Genomic DNA, 27,224 nt, shown 5'->3' on the forward strand with positions numbered 1-27,224 from the left:
CCGTGTCTTTTTTTATATTGTAGTTGTGAGGTATGCTTGCGGTCGGTTTCGATGAAATCAATTATGGAATATATGGATGAATGTTGTTGCTAAACAAATTATCGTAGGGCGAGCGACGGTGAGACAAAAGCGAGAGACGTTCGATGATGATTGATGTGCGAGGACGAAACCAGTTCTCGTTGATTCGATGTATAACTTTTGAGTTTTAAAATTGGCGGTGTCCTTCAATCATTTTTGCCCCCGTTTTGTGATTTAACGTATATATGAATTCAATGAGAATGTTTTTACTTTCGAGTATTCGTGTCGGGTTTGTTGAAAATGTGAACGCCTCAGTACAAATTTTGTACATATTAGTAAACGCATTCCACTTATATATAATATGCGCATTTTATAATGTTTTCTTTATAAAAAGTTGATATTAAATCACTAACATACATACATGTATATGTATGTATATAAGTGTGCAAAATCATATCTATATTTTGCACACTTATATATTTATATGTTACACCGAATCCATGAAATTATCTATTACAAGCATTCGGCAAGAGAATTGCCGAATGCGTGAAAAATGCAAGCACGTTGCCCAGTTCACGGATTCCGTAAATTATTTGCCGAATGCGTGAACTGGATAGCTTAAAATATTGATCAAAATGTATAAAAATGGCATTAATTTATGTATAAGTCATATGAGATGATCGAAACATATGTATGTAGTCATATTATACATAATAATATGTAAATTAAACTAAATTAAACATCCTCATTCAGCTGTCACTTTGACACGTGTCCACGCTGTCCAGTTCTAAAAAACAGCACCGGAGCGCTGCTGTCTATTTGCCGACTCCATGCTTTGAGCAGACAAATTCTTGCCGAATACACGCATTCGCCCAAAAATTTGCCAAATCCGTGAACTGGGCAACATGCTTGCATTTTTCACGCATTCGGCAATTCTCTTGCCAAATGCGTGTAATAGTTAATTTCATGGATTCGGTGTAACATATACATACATATGTTAGTGATTTAATATCAAGGAAGTTTGTGATTGATTCAAAAAATTTTTAATGTGATTTGAAATTTAGATATTTAAAAAACCAGCAGCGTGGTCTAGTGGTAAGTGTTGTATTCTTTCGTTCAGGGTGTCACGGGTTCGATTCCCACTAGAGTCTCGTTGTGGGCTTGGTTTGTTGAGGTCGATCGTTTCTTATCAGAATTTGCCAACTTTTCTGATTTTAGTTGAAACGGTTCCTGTAAAATTGGCTTTTCCTCTTCAATTTTCTATTGCAAACCTTGAGTTATTGTTATATCGCAGGATTCGCTAGATTTCTCTCCATAGATGTCTCTGTAGATGTTTATTGAATATAAAAATTTGTATTGTTACATGAAAAATGTTATTGATCATATTGTATACGATGTTTGTAATGTCTGTCCATAGATGTCAGGTATTGTTTCGATGTATGTCTGTAATAATTATGTATTTAATATATGTATATATATAATTTCTTGAGTCTTAATCTGTTTAGCACACTCGCCGCTTTGGAGCAAAGGCGAGTGTGCATGATTAATTGAAAAAAATAAAATAAAAATAAAAATAAAATGAACGTCGATTAATGTGAATGCAAATAATGTGAATCCAAATAATGTGCATTCAAAAGCTTATGAACTACACACATATTGTTTATAATATGTATGTATGTATGTACGTATATGCCAAAAATTATTATAAGATAACGGTTTTATTTGTAGCAATTAACATTTTTTCTTAAATTAACATACTTTATCTGGATCATTTGTACTATTATGATTTTATGTTATACAATTAGTCTAATTTTTAGTATTTTAGACAGAATATATGTATTATATCGGTTTCGTACCGCCTTCTGTTGGAGATAGAAGCATTGATTTAAGAGAAAAATCATTACAAAATATGTTTGGAAATGTGTATTTTCTTTGGAAATTATCACAGAATTATCAGATTCTTTCAGTTGATCAAATCCTTATTATCTGTTTTCCCATCTTTTAGCTTCTTGTCTAAATTTGTATGTACATAAGTTGCCTTACAGATTGAGTAATAATAATAATATAATACTAGAGAGAATTGACTAGATTTATGAATATCATTAAAATGAATGTGATATTTTCCACCTTGGGGAGCGTAGATTGTCGGATATTATCTTAACATATTTATCTGGTAACCTGCGCTCATCATTACTTTCTTAATTTGAATGTGATGAATGAGTGGAATCTTAATCTACTCTCTTCCATTTGAACCTCGCTGTGATTTTATTTTTTATTCATATTTTGTTTTATTTTATTTTATTTTTTCTTTCTCTTTTGTACATTTTTATATACTATTTTAATTTTGCTCAGTGTAAACAAAGAATGGGATTTATGGATTTTATTTTTAATTTTTACACTTTTGTTATTTTTTTTTCTCTCTGAATGAGGTATTATTTTCCTTTTGTTACTTTTTTTTATTATTTTATTTTACCATGTTTTCTGCTTTTGCTTTTTTCCTTTATTTACAGTATACTTGTTTTTATATCATGTTTTTATATCTTTTTCAAATGTAGGCCATTGTGGCGCATTAGGTTCTTCCTGTAATGCCACAATGGTCCAAAACTATTAAATAAATAAATAAATAAATAAATAAATAAAATTAGAAAATTTATATAATAAGTTTTTGAAGTTTTTAACGAAAGGAGTTAAGGTGCAGACTCATAGAGTGGTACCCGTCACGTTTTTTTTGCACATGTGAAAAACTCTGACACGCCTAATCTATACTGTCGCAAACCGGGGTAAAACTCACGTCCTGAAGAGTTTTCGGTGATATTTTATCCTTGTATTGATATACATACATATATTTGACAGTGATCGATAACGGTGATTCCCATATTTGAAGAAACGCAGGAGAAGCTTATTTTTTAAATAATAATTTCTAACTAATTAACAATGACATGAAGATACGCCCATTACAGCTGGAAACCACGAGCACGTCCATGCCCTACGATTCAGTGTGGTCTTACTATTAGTCTGGACTGGATGAGAAACGAAAAACTTTAGCACAGTGTGTCACAGTACCGACACCTGTTAGTTGTTTTGGAAAGCTCGACAACTTGCGCTTAGCCATTGATGTTTCGATACACATTCGTTATTTGTTATTCGATATTCGTTATTTTCTTCTGTCTCTATTCAATACAATCTTTATTTGTCTACAAAACTTATGTAAATGTTAGTATTTAAATCGCGGTTGGCAAATATCAAATTATCAAATTCTCTATGAAGTTGGATATATGTAGTATGCAGGTCGATAAAGGGTTGAACTTCATAAAATCTAACCGAGCAGAACCGAACTAATGACACCTATAAGAGGCTTCGTCTTTCGTTGGACCAGTTTTTCCTAACGAATCCTGGCGCGATTGTTATCTGTCCGTCTGCCAAGTCGGTTTGGGATGCATCAGGAGATTGCTGTCCAGCTGCATCTCGGTGCATCACGCCTTTATTGGCTCACCAGTGCACTCACACACGACTACGGTGGCATTCTGATGGGCCGATTAACGCCTCCGATCAAAACGAGATCGCAACAACGCGAATAGTTTCACTTGCACTGCATCGTGTGCATTTTTTTGTCCTTTTTGTATTTCGCACTCAATAAAGCTGTCGCTCGCGAGAGAAGCACATAACTTTCGACGTCCCCTTTACAAGGAACATAATAGATTCTGAGGAGTATTCGGCCATGAATTGCGGCTAATAAACAATATTTCACGGTCAGAATAATCTGGAACGTTCCGCTTCATTACTGTCGACAAGGGAAAGCTTTCACGCGCTTTCCTTAAGCTCCTGTAGGAGGAAGCTCTTTGCGAAATATTCAACATGCAATGCAATTTTTATTGTACAAAATTGTACTTATTATACATATAAATATATAGACTGTCTTCTATCGATCTAAGTAAATTTAAAACGAATGTTTTTATGACTTGTACTTAATTTGGAATTCATATAGGAATTTTTTTTTCGGTTCTTTTCCTATATGTGAAGATAGTTTGCTGATTATCTATTGCAAATATTATATATCACTCTTGATTGTTTACATACATTATTGTTGTAGACTGGCCAAGTCTATCTATGTCAATGATTGTTTTACGACTTTACGTCCATGTGTTGACTAACAAACAAACATCTGTCTGGATTGAGAATAATGTAATCTTTGAGCGTTCGTAAGGACGAGTATTTAGTAAATTGAGAGTTTAAAAAAATTTCATGTAGGGTTGTGATTATGAAAATTACAAGCTATTTATTTAAGTATTTAATGTGAGCGATTTAGAACGTAGCATTCAATCAAATTGGGTATCGCTTATTTTTTTTTTGTATACTACATTTTTTATTGCTGCTATTATTATTATTATGTATAAAAATAATATAATAATGTATGTCTCGTCTTGATAACCATCGCTTATTTAAATATGTAATGTACACTTGAACGAAAAATAAAATAAAAATTTTATTTAAATGTGTGTTTCGTATAAAATGGAAGAACGTCTTATTCCGATCTTAAGCGAAAATTTGAGAAAGTTAACCCTGTTGAGTCGACACTTCACCATGTGCCCATAAAATCATTAACCGAATTGTGTAGTACTATACAATTCGGTATATCTAGTACTAGTACCAAAAAATATTGACAAAAAAGCAATCCTTATAAGTGTGGAAAATAAAAATTTGGCGAAATTAATTCATACTATTACGGAAAAATAGTATATTTTTGACTTTTAAAATTCGCTAGATAATTAATTATAAGTATGTATGTATTTCAAAGCAATAAAAAAAATCACAATAAAAAGAAAAAAATATTGATTCAAATACTCAATTAAGACATAGAAATACTAGATTTTGAATTAAAGTCTGTAAAAAATTCTCATTTTTACAAACCTCTTTTACGTTTCACTTATTTAAACGCTCATATCTCTTAAACCAGGGTTTCCCAAGCTTTTTCAGCGACGGAACACTTGGCAAATCCGAAAATTTTTACGGAACACTTGGCTTATTTTTTAGGTTGGGTAATTCATAATAGTAAAAATATCACTTATTTAATAAACATAAAAATACAAATAAATAAGACACTCAATGACTGATGATTTTGAGTTCTTGAATTGCAAATTTTTTTTATATCAGGCACAACATTGGTCAGTTGAATTCTTATATTTGCCGTGGCGTCGAGTCTATTTCTGTATTTTGTTTTCGTTGCAACATAATTAGAGAATCCCACTTCGCATAAATATGTCGTGGAAAACGGAAGTAAACAAATGACGGCTTGCTTAACACATTGTGATACTCTTCAGTCAGACTCGCCCAGAATTCATTTCATGGCTGATCTTTATATTTTTGTTTAAAATCAGTCATTAATTAAATCAATTAAATTCTCATAATCACTTGCGCTTAATCCTACTGGTTTAACTGCCACGGAAAATGGATTCCGAACCCAGGAATCGTTCTTACTAGTTTTCGGAAAATATTCCGAAAGAGTTGTTTTCAAGTTATGTAGATGTTCTAAAAATACTTGCGAAACTTCTTTATCAACTTTAAAATTCAATTTATTCAAACATTCATGTAAGACAGGAAAACAATCAAAATTATTAGATTCAACTGATGAAATCCAAAATTGTATTTTTTTATTAAAAGATATAATTTTATCTCTCGTATTAAAAATTGATACTTTTTCCTTGTAAATGATAAGTTGACAAAATTGCACTTTGTGAAAATACCCGCCAGATATGCAAGATATATCAACCAACCAAGTCGATAAATTGTTGTTGCAAATTATTTTGTGCCCTCAAGAATACTACTAATTTACTTCGAAGTTCATAAAGTCTTAAAGGTGTTTTTCCTCTGGATAGCCATCTCACTTCAGTGCTTTTTGTCCACTACCCATTTCATCGCACAAAATTTTAAATAATCTGGATTGAAGTGGTCTAGATTTTACATAGTTTATCATTTTCACGGCTTCATCCATAACATTTTTTTAATTTGTGGAAATTTTTTTAGTCACCAGAACATGCCTATGCAAAATACAATGACTGCTGGTAGCTTTTGTAGCTACTTTCATGATATGTGATGTAACACCTTTCATTTTTCCTACCATTGCTCGAGCACCATCTGTACAAATATCAATAGTTTTCCCAGCCTATCTCTTGTTTTGTAATGTAATCATTAATACAGTTTTTCCATGTAGATATGCACACGTGAGTAAACCTATAATAAATCGTGAGTGCAATACGATACCGTGCAATTCATTATGTAGTAGAATATGTTCAATTTTTTTTTTAAGTTATATGTTGTGTCAAATTTTTTTTTTATTTACTCCAAATTTTTGTGAAATATCTATTTAGGCTCCGCGGAACACCTATTTTGGCTCCGCAGAACACCAGTGTTCCGCGGAACATAGTATGGGAAACCCTGTGTTAAACGATAGCAAGTCAACAAAAAATATTGTCATATTCAAGTTCAGTGGGTCAAATTCGCGAAAAATGGGGATAGGTTTTTAATTTTGGTCAACCTTTTAAACAATGAAAGCAGATAAATGATTAAACTCTGGTACGAAACGATCAAACTAGAGTCACATATATGTATCGAAGGTCTGGCCAGCAACACTGGGTCAGGGATAGAACCCATAGCCCCTCAGTTGAAAACATTACACGCTAACCACTGAGCTATGTTGTTGGTTATAGAAAATATAGAAAAATCAGTGTAGCACGCATTGACTCAGTTTAAACCTTTTCATATTATTTGACTTGAAATTTCTTAATTCAAACACTAAATCAACACCTCGACTTAGACTAGAATAATTTTCGTTCTTCATAATTTATCGGTAGTTATTAATGTTTGATAGACGAAATAGGAACCCATGTAGTAGAACCCATTTGTCATCAGATTAAATTTTAAGTCAGTATCGCAAGGGTTAACCGTTTCGGTGCCGGCGAATCGCAGGCGCCCCGTAGTCGCAGATCGGCGATGATTCGAAGGCGTATTTGGGCCAGTTGCTGGGCATTTATTAGTACAAGATGGCTTAAGGCCATAATGCGGCGTTATCCGAGTATGATCCACGCTCGTATTTGCATAATATTGTTTACGGTGGCCGCATGCCGCCGATGCACATGCAACTGGTGACGCTTGCATGTTTTCGCGGAAAATTGCACGGTCGCTGGACGCATCCGAGCCATCTCGCGCGGATTCAACGACCCATAAACACACGTTGCTTTAAGATAATGAATTTATATCAAATTATGCCCGAAGTGTGTAAACACATGTACGCATTTCGCATAGTTAAGGGGGAGAAGAGAGATATGAAGCTATGTAGTTTACTATTGAGTTTAGTGGTTAGGTTTTGTTCGCTTTTGGTTTGCTGCAAATGAAGGGTTTATAAATTTAGAATATTTTATAGCCATCATTATATTAAAATAATAAAAAGAGCTGGCGATCTCTTTGGGGGCTATTGTAAGTGTTTCGTCGAGATAACCACTTATTGCAATTCAGATTTGAGATTAAATACTTTTTTGGCAAAGGGATGGTCGCTTTTGGCTTGTTTCGGTGCAACGATCTCGACTTGGGGTGACCATCGTTTCGCTTTGTCTACTCTAGGACGGCTTGCTCTGCAAAATGAGATGAAGATTTGTCCTGAACTTTTTAATTATACCTATACATACATTGAAATATGTGTGTTCTGTACTGCCTTCAAAGCAGTTTATGGTATTTTTTTGTAACTCCATATCAAGTGCTCATTTCACAGGGTTTTTATATATTTAATTCAGTTTAGTGTTAAGTCGTTTAGTTCTATTCAGTTAAGTGTTAAGTGAGTCAATCGTTTAGTGTTCGCACTAAATTTTAGACTCATATAGGCTTAGTGGGACTGAAGTGATGAAATCATAGCTGCAGCCAAAAGGGCGGGGGTTGTCGACTAGGCTTTATACTTTTTTCTTAGCTTTTGATTAAACATTATATACCGTTACAAAAAATTCAAGTCAAAATAAATTTTAGTCGTTTTTGATAGTTTACTCCAAATTTTCGAGAAATCAAACAATAAAAACATTTAATCTTTCATATAATTAGATTAAGATTTACAATTTTTACTTTATGTGTTTTATTATTTTTATTTAATTAAGTTTTAAAGTTCTGATACAAGTTATAATGAAAGAGATTCTTTCAACACAAAATCTTTCGAAGGTACACTTTTTTACTATCTTTAGTTTATTCGAAAAGCACTTTTGAACTTGATCTTGAAAATCTAACTTGATATTGGAACGATGAACTTGAGAGACGCGTATAACTGTTTAATGAAATGCAAAGGAGGTATGTATAAAGAGCTTTCGCCCACAATGTACTGACTGTAAAAAGCTTGCGCTCATGCTGGTTGAATCGATGTATTGACTCGTTGAATCGGATGTTAAGATTTGGTCTGATGTTTTGACTGACTCTCATGGTTTATATAGTGAATCTGATGATGTCAATGTTTATCTTAAAGCAATTATTTTATCATATCGTTTATATGGTTTTGATATTTCCATATACGATTTTTGTATTTATTACACTGTCAATACACATAGTATTTTACACACTTTCAATACAGATCGTGAGTCTAGTATCGCGGATTTCAAAAAAACCCAGATTCGCTACCGATTATCACGATACCGTTAATCCTATCACATTGAAACTTGTTATCAAGTTACTGAAATTCTTGTTTTGTATAGGAATTATATATAGAAGACCCGGGGGCCGAAGACCCGTCCCCGTCCCCATGTCGTCATGGAAACTTTGACTTGTTTACACAGCTCCCAACGAAGGTTACATATATACATACATATATACAAAGTCTTTCGAAATTATATATTTGATATATATATTATACAATACGGAGATGAAAAGCAAAGAGCATGTTAGAGAACGCTTGATTGATACACATTTTAATTGAACTAAACATCACTGATGCTTCTGTATGAATGGATACAAATTCAGTATTATGAAAATCATATCTAATCAACTTATCGATATATTTTATTCTTTCTAGTAAATCGAGGGAAAAGTATTAGAAATTTCATACAAATCAAGACGAAGAATTCAAAATTGATCATGACTTATAAGATACATATGTAATTCGTCAAAGTTGATTAATGATATCTGTAGTCGTCCGTATGATTAGTTTGAGTTCGGTATTTTTTTTGTATACAAATCTATAATAGTTCTTATGTGGTCTATCGATAACCATTAGTGCTTCGGCGGGATAATTGTTTATTGTTCCAGGTGTGTGTGGGTGTCTTATGGTGTCGGCAAAATTTGGGTGTAAGGCGCGTAAGAGATACGCCGAAATGATTATAGAGTGCGGTACGTAATCGCGCGGGGATTCGAGTCGGGGACCCACTGGTCGGTAGTTATGGGGCCCCCATAACCACCACCTAGGGCTTTATGGCCCTGGACGAGGAGGACCCCGGGACCTACGCGTCATTATTGGAAATTTCATATGTATAATATATATTTTATACGTCTGTATAGTTAAACGCCAGACGCTAAAAGGGAATCGGTCCTCAATCGCTTCTCTCCAGTCTCTAATGTTGTATATGTGTGTGTGTGTGTGTGTGTGTGTGTGATTTATCTGCATTTTTGATGCATTAAGTGAGATTCGCCTCAATCGATCTTTCGCTCAGGGGCTTTAATTATAGGTCGTATTTTGCGACAAACACCCGTCAATATATGTATGTATGTATGTAGAGTGGATATAACTCGTTTGATTTTTGTATGATGATAAAATGCAGCGATTTATTTTATGCAAAGTCGAATGTAAATATATGGGTTTTAAGTTTTAAGATTATCGTGATTTGTTTAATGTCTGTTAGTTAGTGTTATATAATTTTGTGAATGTTTTGGTTTTTATGCAATAAATTTATTATGTATATATTACATTTAGTGATGTTATTTGAATAAAATATTACTTATGGTTTTATCTGACGTAGTTTGTCACTATTGAACATATTTTTTTACATCTACAACTTCTTCTTTTCGTTCAATGCTAATTACATCACTACCAACTAAAACAACTTCATCTATTGTTACTGCGTACATAGATAAAGTAAAAATCTCACAGAATCCGTGCTGGCGTTTCGTGGTTCATCTTTATTGAGGACGTCACAATAATTTCTAATCATAGCAATGCATATAGAAACAATTATTCAATTTTGAAAGGCAATGAAGTTGAATAACGTTCAAATAACAATCCATAGAGAAAGTTGAAGTGACCAGTCCTATGGTCTCTTGAAAGTAGATTTCATTGATGGCATTTAAAAGTAGTCATTTGGTAAAACCAATTGATAGTATCGCGTGTCGATGTGTCTAATGGTAAGAACACACTCAAGTACGGTACAGGAAGCGCTCGTGGTTTCCAGCAGTGGTGGGCGTTTTTTCAAGTTTCTCCTAGATTTATAAGAAATCTTGGAATTACCGTTATCAATTACTGTCAAACCTATGTCAATACAAGGATAAAATATCACCAAAAACGCTTCAGGTTTTGTGGTTTGCGAAGAAATACGACGGTACAGATTTGACCTAGCAGCGTTCTTCTTTGCATGTACAAAACTATCTAAAAATAATATTATAATGTATTTATGTATATGACATGAGAGTAAACGAGAGTGAAAAAAGTAGCTTTTACCACTGTGTAATTTAGTTGCAAAGGGGTGGTTGAAGCTATATATGAATAACTAGCTGTCATCGCTTTGTTCCGACCTAAGATTCCGATGTTAATTTAAATGATTAAAATCGTCTAGAATCATGTTGATTAACCCCTGTATGTTTGTAAAATATCAAAGCGACTTGAAGAGTGGAAATGTTTCAAAATAAGATCAAAATTTTTTCAGTGAAGCTAATTCAGAGTGAAGCTAATAAAAAAATTCGGGTGTGACCAACCCATGACTTTATCTATGTATTTGAGGAATATAAGAAGGTTACAAAACAAAATTCGATATTGAACCGTCCAGACAAACTATGATGAAACCCTGTCATAGTTATGAATACTAATAACTATGACAGGGGTGTGGACAGGATCCAGGCGACAACATTTTTGAACTTTCTAAGAGGAAAAAACCCCACTTCCGGTTTATTAAATTTAATGATTTTTTATTTTCATCACATTGATACAAGAATTATACTTGAATTTTTTCGTGAAGATCACATGTTTAAGAGGTCGAAAAAAATAGTGGAAGAAAAATCGAACAGGAGTAAACTGCCACTTTCGGTCAACGGATGCTTACCAAATTTTATACATAACTTGGTATTAAGCTTAAACTGGTAGATATGAAATTTCAGTTCAATAAACCAAAAGGTTTTTGTGAAAAATATAAAAAACCTCGATTCTCTAGAGTAAAAATACTACTTCCGGTTCAGATGAAAATATTTAAAAAATATGAAATTATTATTTCTAGTACATGTAAAAAAAATTCAGTCCGATTCAGTTAGTAGTTTGGGAGATTGAATTCAAAAACTTAGAAAAAAATTCGGGTGTGACCAACCCATGACTTTATCTATGTATTTGAGGAATATAAGAAGGTTACAAAACAAAATTCGATATTGAACTGATGACTATGATAGCGATACAAATTGAGCGCAAATGTATGGAAACTTCCACAAAACAAAAGTTCTACTTCCGGTTGTCAGATTTTGTTCAAATTTTTTTTATTACTAAAAATCACTATCAGTATTATACTCATTAAATATCAAGAAAATAAAAATAATTTTAAAGGTCAAAATAAAATAATGAAATATTGTTTTAAAAAAAAATAGTACTTTCGGTTTATGAATTCTGACCAAAACCCTACCAGCTCTAAGTTAGTACATAAAGGATAGAAATATAAATTTTCAGCTTCATACGTTCAGGGGTGTGGACAGAGGAGTGGGCACAATATTTTCAACCTTTCTAAGTGAAAAAAATCCCACTTCCGGTTTATAAAATTTAATAATTTTTTTTTATTTTCATCAAATTGCTACAAAAATTATACTTGAATTTTTATGTGACGAACACACATGTTTAAGGGGTCAAAAAAAATAGTGGAAGAAAATTCGAACAAGAGTAAACTGCCACTTTCGGTTGACAGATACTTACTAAATTTTATATATAAGTTGGTATTAAATTTAAACTTTTAGATATGAAATTTCAGTTCAATTAACCAAAAGGTTTCTGAGAAAAACATAAAAAACCTTGATTCTCTAGAGTAAAAGTACTACTTCCGGTTCAGATAGAAATATTTAAAAAATATAATGTTATAAAAATTATTATTTTTATCATATTTAAAAAAAATTCAGTCTGATTCAGTTAGTGGTTTGGGAGATAATTGAATTCAAAAACTTAGAGGACACCTATAAGGGGAGGTACCATTTCCGGTCAACTTAAAAATTTGAAAAAAAATTACGACGTGTCGATAAAAATTTCATTAACCGATACTCAGTTTCAGTTCGATAGGACTAACGGTGTTAAAAATATCCCCAAATACACACACACAGACACAGACACACACACACACACACACACACACACACACAGACACACACACACACACACATTTTTTCTAGATCATGAAAACGTGATCAGTGATCGATTCTGAGTTCGAATCAGTCAAAATCTCGAGTTCGAATTTTCGCATGATCACAAAACTTCATCTATTGTTACTACGTACATAGATAAAGTAAAAAGAGGACACCTATAAGGGGAGGTACCATTTCCCGTCAACTTAAAAATTTGAAAAAAATTTACGTCGTGTCGATAAGAATTTCAGTAGCCGATTCTAAGTTTCAGTTCGATAGGACGAACAGTGTTCAAAAAATCCCCAAAATACACAGACACACAGACACACACATTTTTTCTAGATTATAAAAACGTGATCAATAATCGATTCCTAGTTCGAATCAGTCAAAATCTCGAGTTCGAATTTTCGCATGATCACAAAACTTCATCTATTGTTACTACGTACATAGATAAAGTAAAAAGCGTACGTACCACTCTGTGTCTGTTCCTTTTGCCTTTCAAATTGACTTGAATTTGTCTTTCTGATAAAATGATGCCCTATTTATAATAATAACATACATACTAGTAATTATAACTACTCAAGAAATAGATGGCTGTTACTTTTAACAAGAACATACGCCTCGCATTCTATTGAAAAAGCTGCCTTTCAGTACAAATATACTATGGGCTAGCTGGCGCAATTTTCCAGGCAAGTTTTCTTTAGTCATCGAAAGTGCGTTTTCATTGAAAATCAAACCCGCGAGACGAATCGAACGAGTGAAAGAAGACAAATTGGCAGTTGACATGCGACCGGAAGAGGTCTACAAAAACGTGAAAATAAAAATAAAAACCCAACACGAAATGCGGGAAATTTTCATTGAAATCTGTGACTGAACTGTTCCACAGTGTAGGTATATAATATGTAGATAGATGCTGTAAAATGGAAAAGAACGAGTTCACGTGCTGGGTAATTGTCGCCTATTGAGAGGCAAAATGGACACGTAGCGGTCGCGCACAATGGCGTCTCTCTCCGTTCGCCATTTTTGCGCCTCGCGTCCACCGACGGACAGACAGACGGACCCATTCATAGAGGATGTCAACGTTTTCGAAAAAGCCGTTCGAGTTTTACAGTTACCGTGTGTTTTTGTCGCTAGAAATTACCATAATCGACGACCGTTCGTATCTGTTTCCCACTATTGCTGGCTATTATCGCTATTAGACATTTAAATATGTACATTCAGTATTGGAATTGGAAATTGGATCATCCTTATGCAGAAATGTACCAAGTAAGGCTTCCAATCCCGGGATCTCGGTGTTTTCTGGTACCGTGAATCCCGGTGCTGAAACTAGTCTGAATACCGGGATTGCGGGCTGGCAGAAATGTCTTCATAAAAATTATTTTTACAAAAATAATATGGAAAAAAACATAAAACAACATTATATAATGAACAATGGTGGGATGAGCAATGACAGTCATAGTCCATTTGTTTGCCACCCGTTTCGACTCCGGCTTGCCCTTTCCATGAAATGATATGAACGGCCTGTATTGTGTTGCAGATATTGTGCTCAACCGCAATGATATTTGAAGCATATTTTAACTGATTCGAACTCAGAATCGACCACTGATCACGTTTTCGTGATCTAGAAAAAATGTGTGTGTGTCTGTATGTTTATTGTGTGTCAGTGTATTTTGGGGATTTTTTGAACACTGTTCGTCCTATCGAACTGAAACTTAGTATTGGTTACTGAAATTTTTATCGATGCACCGTAATATTTTTTCAATTTTTTAGGTTGACCGGAAATGGTACCTCCCCTTATAGGTGTCCCGTTTCTTTTTAAGTTTTTGAATTAAATTATCTCCCAAACTACTCATCAAATCGGACTGAAATTTCTTACTTGTAAAAGAAATTATTAATATTATACCCCAATATTTTTTCATAAGCCGAAATTAGTACTTTTAATTTAGAGAATCAAGGTTTTTTTATGTTTTTCTAAGAAATCCTTTAATTTATTGAACTGATATTTTACCAAGTTGTGTATAAAAGTTGGTAAGCATCCGTCAACCAGAAGTGGCAGTATACTCTTGTTCAATTTTTTCTTCCACTATTTTTTTCGACCCTTTTGACATGTGTACTCTTCACGTAAAAATTCAAGTACATGTAATTGTTGTATCAATGTGATGAAAATAAAAATAAATATCACTAAATATAATAAGCCGGAAGCGTGATTTTTTTCGCTTAAGTGTGGGTGCCGAATTCTATTCAATTAATTCATTAGTATCATCATTGTCAACATCCAGGTTCATTATTCGTTATTTAGATTAACCATTTGTGCTGGAAGTTTCCATTTTAATCCATTTATTTCTGCACATGAGTATTTTACAATCATACTGATCAAGTTTTCATGATCTAGAAAAAATGAAATTTTGAAAAAAATCCGACGACAAGAAGTAGAAATTTTGTCTTGTGTAAATTTCCCCACATTTGCGCTCAGTTTGTATCGAAAGTGCTTTCATAGCCGGTATGTGTGAACGTGCATGTATGTTAAATTATCGTATTTATTTTGTGTCCTTATATTCCTCAAATACATAGATAGAGTCATGGGTTAAATAATTTAAATTTTGTATTTTAAATGTTGTATTTATGTTTTTTACTTTATTTTTGTTTACTTTCAGGTATCGCGAGGATGCGCTGTGCTGGTCTGATCGGTGAGTTAATTCAATTCAATTATATATTTTCAATGATGATTGGGTGAATGAAAGGCTGATAATATTATGTTATCATTTGTGTATAGTCTCTTGGATTTATCAATCCAGTAATAGAAAAAAATCCCAAAATTGTTGAGGTTGTTACTGCATCCGTATTAAACTGTTAATCTTAAAAGTAGAAAATCTTAATCCTTAACTGACAAAAAACTGATAGGCCAATAAAATAAATAATGTTTTTAGATAGATCTTAAATAGATCTCTCTATACTTTATCTATACTTAGTAACAATAGATGAATTTTTGTGATCATGCGATCATGCGAATCAAAAAATCAAATAAATTAAAAATCAATTCATCAAAAAAATAAAAAAATTGAAACATGCCTATGGTGGATATAAATAGCATATTAAAAAATAATTTCTCTAGTGCCATAATTGAGGTAGGAAGTCTAATACGTTTGTATGGACAAGGCGCTGAGGTCCAGCCCTCTTAAGAGGGCTGGACACCAGCGCCTTGTCCATACAAACGTATTACACTTCTCCCTTCCTCAATTATGGCACTAGAGAAATTATTTTTTAATATGCTATGGATATCTACCATTGGCATCTGTGCTTTTATTTTTTTGATTAATTATTTTTTATAGGAGCTAGGAGCCGCCAAACATCTATAAAATCGCCTCTTTTTTACACCCACGAAAAGAGTCCAGCGTGCTTATTTAACGGTCGATTTTGAAAAAAAAAATACGCGCACAGTTGCATAGAAAATATCTTTCTCATACCGATGATGAAATTTTTTTTCAATTGGTCCAGTTTCGGAGGAGAAAATAGGAGAATACGAAACCTCGATTTTGTCAATTTAAAATACGTTTTATCTGGTTGAAGCGCAACTGTAGCATTCACTCAATGTATTGATATATATTGTCGCATTCACTCAATATATATTTACATTCACTAAATATATATATTGAAGAAAGGAACGGCAACAAAATTAAGGTTTCGGGTGTACAGCCCTCTTAAGGGCGAGATTAAATTTTGAAACATTTAACGCATTATTAAAATATGTATTTTTAAAATTAAAATAAAGTTTATGTATGACGATAAATTTACTCTTTCTTTTTACTGTAAATATGTGTATATACCCCAGTCATTTAAATTATTTTGAATTAATATTTCACACTGTTTTCTATTGTTTAAAACTATCCGAATATTTAGAATTTTACTATTCGATATTCGAATTGTCGATGAAGTTGAATAATTGGAAATTCTAATGTACATATATTGAATTTTATAAATTGGTTTTAATTTTCAAATACTTTTTTCTTAACTGGAAGTAGTAATTTTTGTCTTGAGTAGTAATTTAGTCCCTTTTTTTAATGAAGTAATTTAGTCACTTTTAAGTCGTTTTCGCAGCCATATGATTCAACTCATGAGCCATGCTGTCGTATGATTGCTAATCTAAAAAGGTTTTTGCTAATCTTGATTTTATGCGTGATCTTAATCATGTTATCTCCATAGGATTGGTTGGTAGTTTCATTCAACAATAAAGAAATTTTTTTTTCAACATATTTTTTTTTGTACGTCTGTGATTCTGACTTACATATTAAGTGTTTTAAGGATTAAATTATATACAAAGGAATGTATCTACATATGTATATACATAAATAAATAAAAATACCCATAATGCGTTGTGAATAATATGTACTCTTTTTAATCTTGCACAGGAATTTTTTTTATTAAAATATTATAACAAAAAATTGGCGCATAAAAATTTCTGCAATTGATAACTTAATAATCTGATAATTTAAACGAGTGCTATAAACGTATTCCCATGCATACCATCGCGATTTCCACCGTACTTATATTTTCATTATTTTCGCCTGCCATTTATTTCTACCTACCAAAGTGCCTACCAACGTGCTCAACCTATACTTGGGCGTATTCCATCGCCGTTTCCTCCCGATAAACCATTTATATGAAGGCCTTTTCCAACGCTTCTTCCACCACCTCCTCCACCACCCATTCCACCATCTAAACCGTCGCCTTTTCCACCGCTGCTTTCACCACCTACTCCACCACCATTTCCACCAACATGTTTACCACCATGTCCACCGCCATGTTTACCACCATTTCCACCGCCATGTTTACCACCTAGTACACCACCTAAACCTTTGCCTTTTTTACCGCCGTTTCCGCCATCATCTTCGCCGCCATTACAAACGTCATTCCCATTGCCATTACAACCCTGACGACTTTTCATTGCCATTCTACCACCTTCTCCACCACCATTTCCACCTGGATTGCCCGATCCACTACCTTCTCCAGTTCCTTCTCCAGCACCACCTGGACTGCCCGATCCATCATCATCTCCATCACCATCTTGACCATTTAATTGACGATTAAAACAAAGCTCCCTCCAACAGGGTCCTCCACCTCCTACTACATGGCCATTGATGAGTACTTCTTGGCGTCCTACTTTCTGGCCCCCTCTTCCAACCGTGGCCGATAGTATGCCCTTGATTAAAAAATTAAAAGTTTTAGTTTATAGCATCAATTTTTATATTGTTACCTCTAAAAATGACTTGTTTATTACAAATTATTTGATGCATTCAATATTTAAAACCCTTTTAAAGGATTTTATCACAAAGTTGATACATTGTTTTATAGTATACAGTATGTAAATATTCGCGATTTTGTCTATATAAAATATTATTTTAATAGCATCTTCTTTAAAAATTTATATTATATAAGTTATATGTACATATAATACTTTTTTTTTTTGGAAAACAAGTGGCGACAAAATCGTAAAATTTAATAAAATTGTTTTTAAATATATTGAAATTATTTATTTCGTTACCTGGATTAGGCACACCGTGAGAAATACTGCGCCGAGCTTCATCTTGACTGATATTGATTCTGGACAAACGTGTTGTTTATATATGAATATTTCATTCGTACTGTGGGTTTAATAGTGGGAGAAAATCGATAAAACCTTTATTAGCTTGTTATTTGCAAAACGTAGAAAATTTTAAATTATAAATATAGCAAACATATTAATTTTCTTATCAAACAATAACGCAATTCTTCAATCATTTGAAGTGTGAAATTTTCATTTTCGAATAATCTACGACTGTTATGTGTGACAGATTTTCCAAAATTATTACCAAATAAGTTGCAAGATTATAGAAAATTTTATATTTATATGATTTTTACCTTGCTGTTACCTCTCGATATTTTTATATTAAGCTTTGAATAATGTTGTTTAGTACTTTATCTATGGAATGTGATTGTTTGTGTGTTTCAGGAATTTAAACTTAACTTAAAAAGTTTAGTGAAGGTATATATTAGCGGTAGCCGCTACATGAAGAAGTGTCGCCTTTAAAACCGTTGCAAATCTGAGATTATCCCCTGTGTGGCGATAATACTTTCAGAACAAGAATGATGTTTTGTAACTATAATGTAGTTATTTATAAATATGTAATTGGCTTAGCGCCTTTCAGTCGGTCAAATTTATGCCAAAAATGTTTGGAATTTTGTATCAAGCTCTGTAAATAGCCGCAATAAACGAAACTGTTGTCAATTCCAATGATGTATGTTTCATATGTTTGTACATATGTATATATATATATATATATATATATATATATATATATATATATATATATATATACATATATATATATATATATATATATATATATATATATATATACATATATATATATATATATATATATATATATATATATATATATATATATATATATATATACATACATATATATATATATATATATATATATATATATATATATATATATATATATATATATATATATATATATGTATATATACACTGTTAATCTGTTTCCTGAATCCACCTAAATTCTTACCAGTTGAGGTTAGAACCGAGCTAATAGATAGTGTTTAATTCCTCGATGTCTGCTTCTGGATTTAGTTTTTCGTATCTATTTCCAAGTTCGATTTCGAATTCCTTTTTCCTAGACCTTAGTTGAGCAAAATCTAGAGCGTTTAGAGTTTTCTACGTTCGCAATTTATATTAATGGCCATTCGGGCCCGGACTAATCTGTGATCGCTACCTACATATCTACATACTTTACTTAAAACACTAACGTCTTTAACTTTAATTGCACTATTCTCCCTATCGTCTGGAATAAAAAAATATTATTATTATTATTACTCTATAATCTGACAGCCGGAAGTAGAACTTTTATCTTATGTAAGTTTCCCTACATTTGCATCGGAAATGCTCTCAAAGCCGATATGTGTGAACGTTTATTCGTACATATTACATATATATATATATATATATATATATATATATATATATATATATATATATATATATATATATATATATATACATATATATACATATATGTATATATATATATATATATATATATATATATATATATATATATATATATATATACATATATATACATATATGTATATATATATATATATATATATATATATATATATATATATATATATATATATATATTTTTTTTTTTTATAGCCAGCAGTGTGGCTTAATTGTAGCTTGTACGTTAAGCACCAAGTGATCAGAGGGGTTCGATCCGCTATACTGCTGGTTAAATTTGGGGGTATTTCTGACTCCAAATCGATCGTTTCTTATTAGAGTTTGCCAATTTTATCTGATCGTTGTTGAATGTTATATATCTATGTAAAAATAAAATATATATGTGTATGTTTCAGTATCGAATTTTGATTTTATACTTCTTATATTCCTCATATACATACATATATAATGTCGTGGGTTGGTCACATCCGAATGTTTTATTGTTATTTGATTGCAATTTTTTTTGTATCCAGTAACAAATCCTTTGGGTCCATCGGCTTTTTACCGCCCTCATAATAATAATAAATAAATTAACATATGTACATAAAAATTATTAAAAAGTATTCAAATCATATAATGTATTTTCCGCCAAAATGTTTATAATTAATAACAAGTTAAATATAACCACTAGCTTATATATGACTATAAATAGAGGTAGGATAGTCACAGTGCTATCAGGTTCGGCAAACTTTTAACAATGCATTTACAACCTTTGAACAATACGCGGCACCGTCTGGGTCCGGTGACTAGCTATAAGTCACGGGCTGCATATAACCGGCATAAAAATTATCATTTACTAGATTTTACGCTATACGCTTCCATTTTTATGTGGTTTTTACGTGGCATGAACGAGGTAATAAGACAACGGCAACATACTGAGGGTTTTCCAAGCAAATTGATTAAGCCACAAGTGTGAGTTATGCCCCTGGACAACAAAAACTACACAGCCAATAACCCTCGGGACCCTCTCACTGAAGGGGGGATAATCACTCGAGATCACTTCGACATTATTAATACTGGACCACACATTGTACTGATGAACATATTATATATACAAATGTAATACATAATTTTACAAATATATGCATATATATATATATATATATATATATATATATATATATATATATATATATATATATATATATATATATATATATACATATGTATATATATATATATATATATATATATATATATATATATACATATATACAGTGGCGGACTGGCCATACAAGCGTACATGCCCGATGGCATGTGGGCCCCACTATCCGTTAGAAAATATGGGCCCTCAGTAAAATTAAATAACTTTTTAACTATTTCACGTGTGTAAAAATTTATAGGATATTGCACTTTGGGACCTAGAGTTTGGGTATTTCAACAAAACAAATTTCTTACGATATACACAAACAACTAATACCTGCTTTAACAGCCCAAGGATCGGTTAACTTTTTTTATTAGGCTCGAAATGTAAGTTTCAACATTTGCGTGGGCCCTTTTACCGGGCCCATTTCCAACCTCAAGGTTATGTAATATTTCCAACCTATGTAACAACTACCTAATGAAATAAAAATGGGAATAAACAAATTTCCGTGAATAATATAAACTGAACTGCTTAAAACAATTTTGATAGGACGATTCATCATCAACCAGCGATTTAAATTTACTTCATACATACTTTCAAAATAATATTTGATTATACTTCGACGATATAGTAAGATTTAAATACACAATTTTAAACAGTTTCCGAATATAAAATCTATTCCTAATCTAGACACATCCATGTATATAGAAACATAGGATAGGGGCCCCTCCCCAAAATTTCGATTTTCGATTAACATAAATTGAAAATATTATGCATTTTTTGTTTTCAGGGACGTAATTTGGGGGGGGCACTCGCCCCCCTAAATTAAGGAATAGGCGAATTTAGAAAATATTATGAATTTAATGATTAATGAGATACTATGGATCTATGAATGCTGCGTTTATTTCTTATATTATGTTACTTTTGTGTAACTAATAAAATAATCGCTGCTATGTGCTTTGAAAAAAAAAAGATTTTATTATTTTGAAGCAAATATATTTTGGTTTTTAAGTGGTATGCCTTGGGTAACATTCTTGGAAATTGTTCGTCCCATTGAGCGAATCGTTAGAAAGTTCGCCTTTACTTTATTGTGATACATTTTGATGGTCGACTTTTGTTAACCATTTTGCGACCATGTGAAAATTTTTGGAAAAAAATTTTCATCAATTTGACCAATCTTTGCCTGCCCCCCCCCCCCAAGAAAAAGCTGAAATGACGTCCCTGATTGTTTTCTACCGAAAGTAAAAGCCGCTTTTATGCCGCATTCTTTTATGATGCATTCTATTTACCTAGGACAAGGATTAAAACGAAATATACAATGTAATTTATGGATCTATTTTGCTTTTGCCATTTTTCTTGTACCTAAATTTGTTTATTCCCATTTTTGAAAATTTTATTTATTTTTTGCCCTTGATTTTTAGCGGGATGGAAAGAAGAAAATTTTGTTATATGGGGGGGGGGGACAAATTTTTTTAACCCTGGGTGGGGCCCCCTTTGACTCCTGGCATGCACTGATTTCAGTCCCAGTCCGCCACTGCATATATATATATATATATATATATATATATATATATATATATATATATATATATATATATATATATATATATATATATATACATATATATATATATATATATATATATATATATATATATATATATATATATATATATATATATACATATGTATATATATATATATATATATATATATATATATATATATACATATGTATATATATATATATATATATATATATATATATATATATATATATATATATATATATATATATATATACATATGTATATATATATATATATATATATATATATATATATATATATATATATATATATATATATATATATATATATATATATATATATATATATATATATATATATCATCATCATCATCATTTACAGCCATTCGCCATCCACTGCTGGATGAAGGCCTCTCCAACACGCTTCCACTCGTCTCTGTTTTGCGCAACACTCATCCATCTCATTCCGCACATTTTCCTAATTTCGTTCACCCATCTTCCTTGCGGTCTTCCTTTTACTCTTTTGCCTTCTCTCGGGTACCATTCAAGCACTTCTTTTGTCCACCTTTCGTCCATCCTCCTAGCTACGTGACCCGCCCATTGCCATTTCAATCTCTTCACTCTATCCACTATGTCCACTACCCTTGTCATATTTCTCACCCACGTGTTCCGCTTCCTGTCTTTCCTCGTTATGCCAAGCATACAGCGTTCCATACTTCTTTGAGTGCATTGGATTTTATTTTGCATCTTGGCGTTCAGTGTCCAAGTTTCACATCCATACGTCATCACTGGCAAAACGCATTGATCAAAGATCCTTTTCTTCAGGCAGAGTGGCATTTTTGATTTAAAAACAGCATTCATCCGTCCAAATGCACTCCACCCTAATTTCATACGTCTCTTTATCTCTTCATTTTTACTACCAGACATGTCAATTATTTGACCTAAATATAAATAATTATTTACTACTTCTACTGGTTTATCATCTAAGGGGATGCTATCAGGCATGCAATAACTATTGAACATTAGTTTAGTCTTATCTACGTTAATTTTTAATCCTACTTTTCTACTTTCCCTGTCCAGCTGTGTTAGTCTGATAAGTAGGTCAGCTGAATCACGAGCTACTAAAACTATATCGTCTGCGAACCGAAGGTGACTCAAAAAGCGACCATTGATGCTTACTCCGGCTGTATCCCAATCCAATTTCCTGAAAACTCCCTCAAGCACCGCATTGAATAACTTGGGCGAGATTGTATCTCCTTGTCTTACTCCTTTTCCTATGCTAAATCTATCTGTACCTGAAAAAATTTTAACCGAAGCTGTGGCATTCTTATATATTGCAGCTAACAGTCCCACATAGGGTTCCGGCACTCCCTGTGTTTTTAGAGCGTTAAGTACTGCATTATGACTAACTGTATCGAAGGCTTTCTCATAATCGACGAAACCTAGGCACAATGGCCGTTGATATTCGTTGGCGCGCTCGATTAGTTCGCCAACTACTTGGAGGTGGTCCATTGTGCTGAAATTTGCCCTAAACCCTGCCTGCTCTATAGGTTGGTTCTCGTCGAGGATATTCTTCAGCCTTTCTGTAATAACCTTCGTGAAGAGCTTGTAGACCGCTGAAAGTAGACTAATGGGTCGGTAGTTCTTGATATCGCTTTTGTCGCCTTTTTTGTGTATTAAAATGATAGTTGCGTTATTCCATCCTTCTGGTATAACTTGGTTCTGGATGCATTTGCTGAAAAGCCTAGCTAAGATATTAATTAGGGGGGGGCCGCCACATTTTAGTAAGTCAATGGGAATATTATCTTCCCCTGGGGTTTTACCGTTCTTATATATATATATATATATATATATATATATATATATATATATATATATATATATATATATATATATATATATATATATATATATATATATATATATTCATAATACTCATTTATTTTTTTTTTTATTAAATTGACTCACGAACAAACAAACATATATACTGTCTCTTTCAAAATTGTATGTATACCAGAATCTGGCGCCTGCGCCCCCGAAGCCTTCGCCCTCGGCACCTCCGCCCCCGGGGACTACGAATGCTTTGAATAAAAAAAAAATCGAATCAGCGCCTATGAAAAATAAATCAAACGTGTCGTCTACGACCCAATGAACGAAGGTTACATACATACATACATTATTTATTAGATGTATTCGTTGATTTTATATATTAGATATATTCGTTGATTTTCGCCACTCTGCACAATTCAAACTCCGTGCGTAACTCAGTTTGATGGTTACGCACGGATTCGTTCGCATATAACCGCGAAGCTGGCGTTTTACGATAAAAAATGCTTGCTTATCAGGCTTTTTTTATTCGACGCATTCAATTAAGATACAATTTAAATATATGTATACTTACATGTTTTCCAGTAGATTTCTACGGGTTTCGGGAAACTGTTTGTTTAAGATTTAAATTTTTAAGAAAACTGTCACTAAATAACATCATCGATAAACTTATGCTCGTCAGCAATGTGTTTTTTTTTATTATTAGTAATAAAATAATAAATATATATAAAATATGTTATATATTTTTGTGCAAACCTACTGGCCATTTGATAAATTGGACCCGATTAGAATATCACTGAAAATCATCCGTTAAAAAATCAGGTTGCCAAGGATATTTAAATATTGTTATTAAACAGTATTATATAATTTCGTCGAAACAATGTAATATGTATGTACCTATCCAGGATTGAAAAAATAATATTTATAAATATACATACAGTAGTATAGAAATTGGATTAAAATAAAATTAAAAAACTGTGTACATACACATACATATGTACATGTATTGAAAATCATTTTCAAAATCACAGCTTGTTGAAATGTTAACGGGCAATACGTATAGTAAATAGTTCTGTGTTTATAAAATCTGATGTAAGCAACGTCAGTGATTTCACGAGTGAGGACACTATCCGGTCAACCCTATTTCGACCGCAGATTAGATCAGCCCCGTTTGACCCGGTCGTCGATTTGAACCGCAAAACAATAACCGGTCCGGGGCCGAACCGTTTCCTCCTGTGCCGTATGTTGTTATTCGAAAATGTGTATTATATTTATATGTGTATTATGTATATATACATATATTAATAAATAAGTACGCATACAGATAGATCAAAGTATATATTCAGGGGGTTTTCTTAGGTGATTTATTGCGGGGACCTCGAAATCGGGGTACAAATTACGGGTTTCGGTTCAAATTCTGATTAAGAATCTGATGTCCGACGATGGGTGCCCCGTAATGTGTGCAAGGTAGTTATGGGCTTAATAAAATTCTCATACACTTCAGAATCGATTCGTTTTGCTGTATTATTTTATCAATGTCAATTTTACCGTTCTTTATTCTTCACCGTTTAATGTATATAAACAATAATATAAATTATTATATTATCTTATTTTTGCCGAGTTTTTTCAATGTGTATAAAATTTAAATACATATTTAAATATTTATTTTTTATATATTGTTGAAAATAGTGTGCAGTAAGTAATATGGTCGTAAAAAAATATTACACACGATCGTTGAAATTATACTGATTAGACGACCTTAAAAAATCATTTTTTATTAAGAAATTATTACGGTACGACCCACTGTCGTTAATCGACTTATTCGCTGTGCATCGATGCTTTTTCATCAGCGGTTAGCAACCTTTTTGCAAATTGGACGGTGGACTTTCAGTGTTTAATGACGTCTCCGGGAGGGCAGGTGTTTGTTTAGTTAATATTAATTGCATTTTATTTTAATAATTTAATTTGGTGTCTTGTCGGTAAGTTTGAATTAAAATTTTTGGTTTTGATTTCCTACAATACGAATCTAGTAGAAGGTCAGTAACTTTTGGAATACTTTCTTTCTTATGATACCGAGTGTTTTATCTAGTATTTTCTTTTAATTCCATATTAGGACAACTTGTAGTTTCATAAGCAGAAATTCACTTAATAGTTGAACCTATTATAACTGTTAAGTTTTTAAGATTTTTTGATGCGTTTTTTAGTTCAAATTCGTTACAAATTGAGCGCAAATGTAGGGAAACTTACTCAAAACAAAAGTTCTACTTCCAGCTGTCGGATTTTGTTATATCCATCTTTCGGTTTATTAAATTTAGTCGTTTTTTTATTTTCATCACATTGATAGAAGAATTATTCTTGATTTTTTTCGCGAAGAACGCACATGTTTAAGAGGTCAAAAAAATAGTGGAAGAAAAAAATCGAACAAGAGTAAACTGTCACTTCCGGTTGAGGGATGCTTGCCAAATTTTATACATAATTTGGTATTACGCTTGAACTCTAGATATGAAATTTCAGTTCAATAAACCAAAAGGTTTCTGAGAAAAACATAAAAAAACCTCGATTCTCTAGGGTAAAAGTACTACTTCCGGTCCAGATAAAAATATTTAAAAAATATAAAGTTATAAAAATTATTATTTCTTATTACATGTAAAAAAATTTCAGTCCGATTCAGTTAGCGGTTTGGGAGATAATTGATTCAAAAACTTAAAAAAAGAGTACACCTATGTATAAGGGGAGGTACCATTTCCGGTCAACTTAAACATTTGAAAAAAAAATTACGTCGAATCGATAAGAATTTCAGTAACTGATACTAAGTTTCAGTTCAATAGGACTAACGGTGTCCAAAAAATACCTAAAATACACTGACACACAGACACACACACACACACATTTTTTCTAGATCATGAAAACGTGATCAGTCATCGATTCTGAGTTCGAACTTCATCTATTGTTACTGCGTACATAGATAAAGTAAAAATATATAAATATACTAACACACATTCAAAAACCTTTTTTTTAATCATGAAAATGTGATCAGGGACCGATATTAATACAATTCCGTCGAATTTTATCACGATCACAATATGTCATCTATTGACATTTCGTATTCATAAAACTGCATTTCACTCGACTCGGCG

General features: G+C 32.3%; 1 protein-coding gene across 1 annotated transcript in view; it reads left to right on the forward strand.

The window, feature by feature from the left end:
- trh (PAS domain-containing protein trachealess) overlaps positions 1-27,224 on the forward strand; it is a 236,811-nt gene that overhangs the window by 36,243 nt on the left and 173,344 nt on the right. The window contains exon 2 of the mRNA XM_077444969.1: positions 15,210-15,242. Coding sequence (XP_077301095.1) covers positions 15,210-15,242 — 33 coding nt within the window. The remainder of the gene's footprint in view (positions 1-15,209; positions 15,243-27,224) is intronic.

This window comes from Arctopsyche grandis, chromosome 13 (assembly GCF_051622035.1).
Source record: "Arctopsyche grandis isolate Sample6627 chromosome 13, ASM5162203v2, whole genome shotgun sequence".
NCBI classification, from domain to species: domain Eukaryota; kingdom Metazoa; phylum Arthropoda; class Insecta; order Trichoptera; family Hydropsychidae; genus Arctopsyche; species Arctopsyche grandis.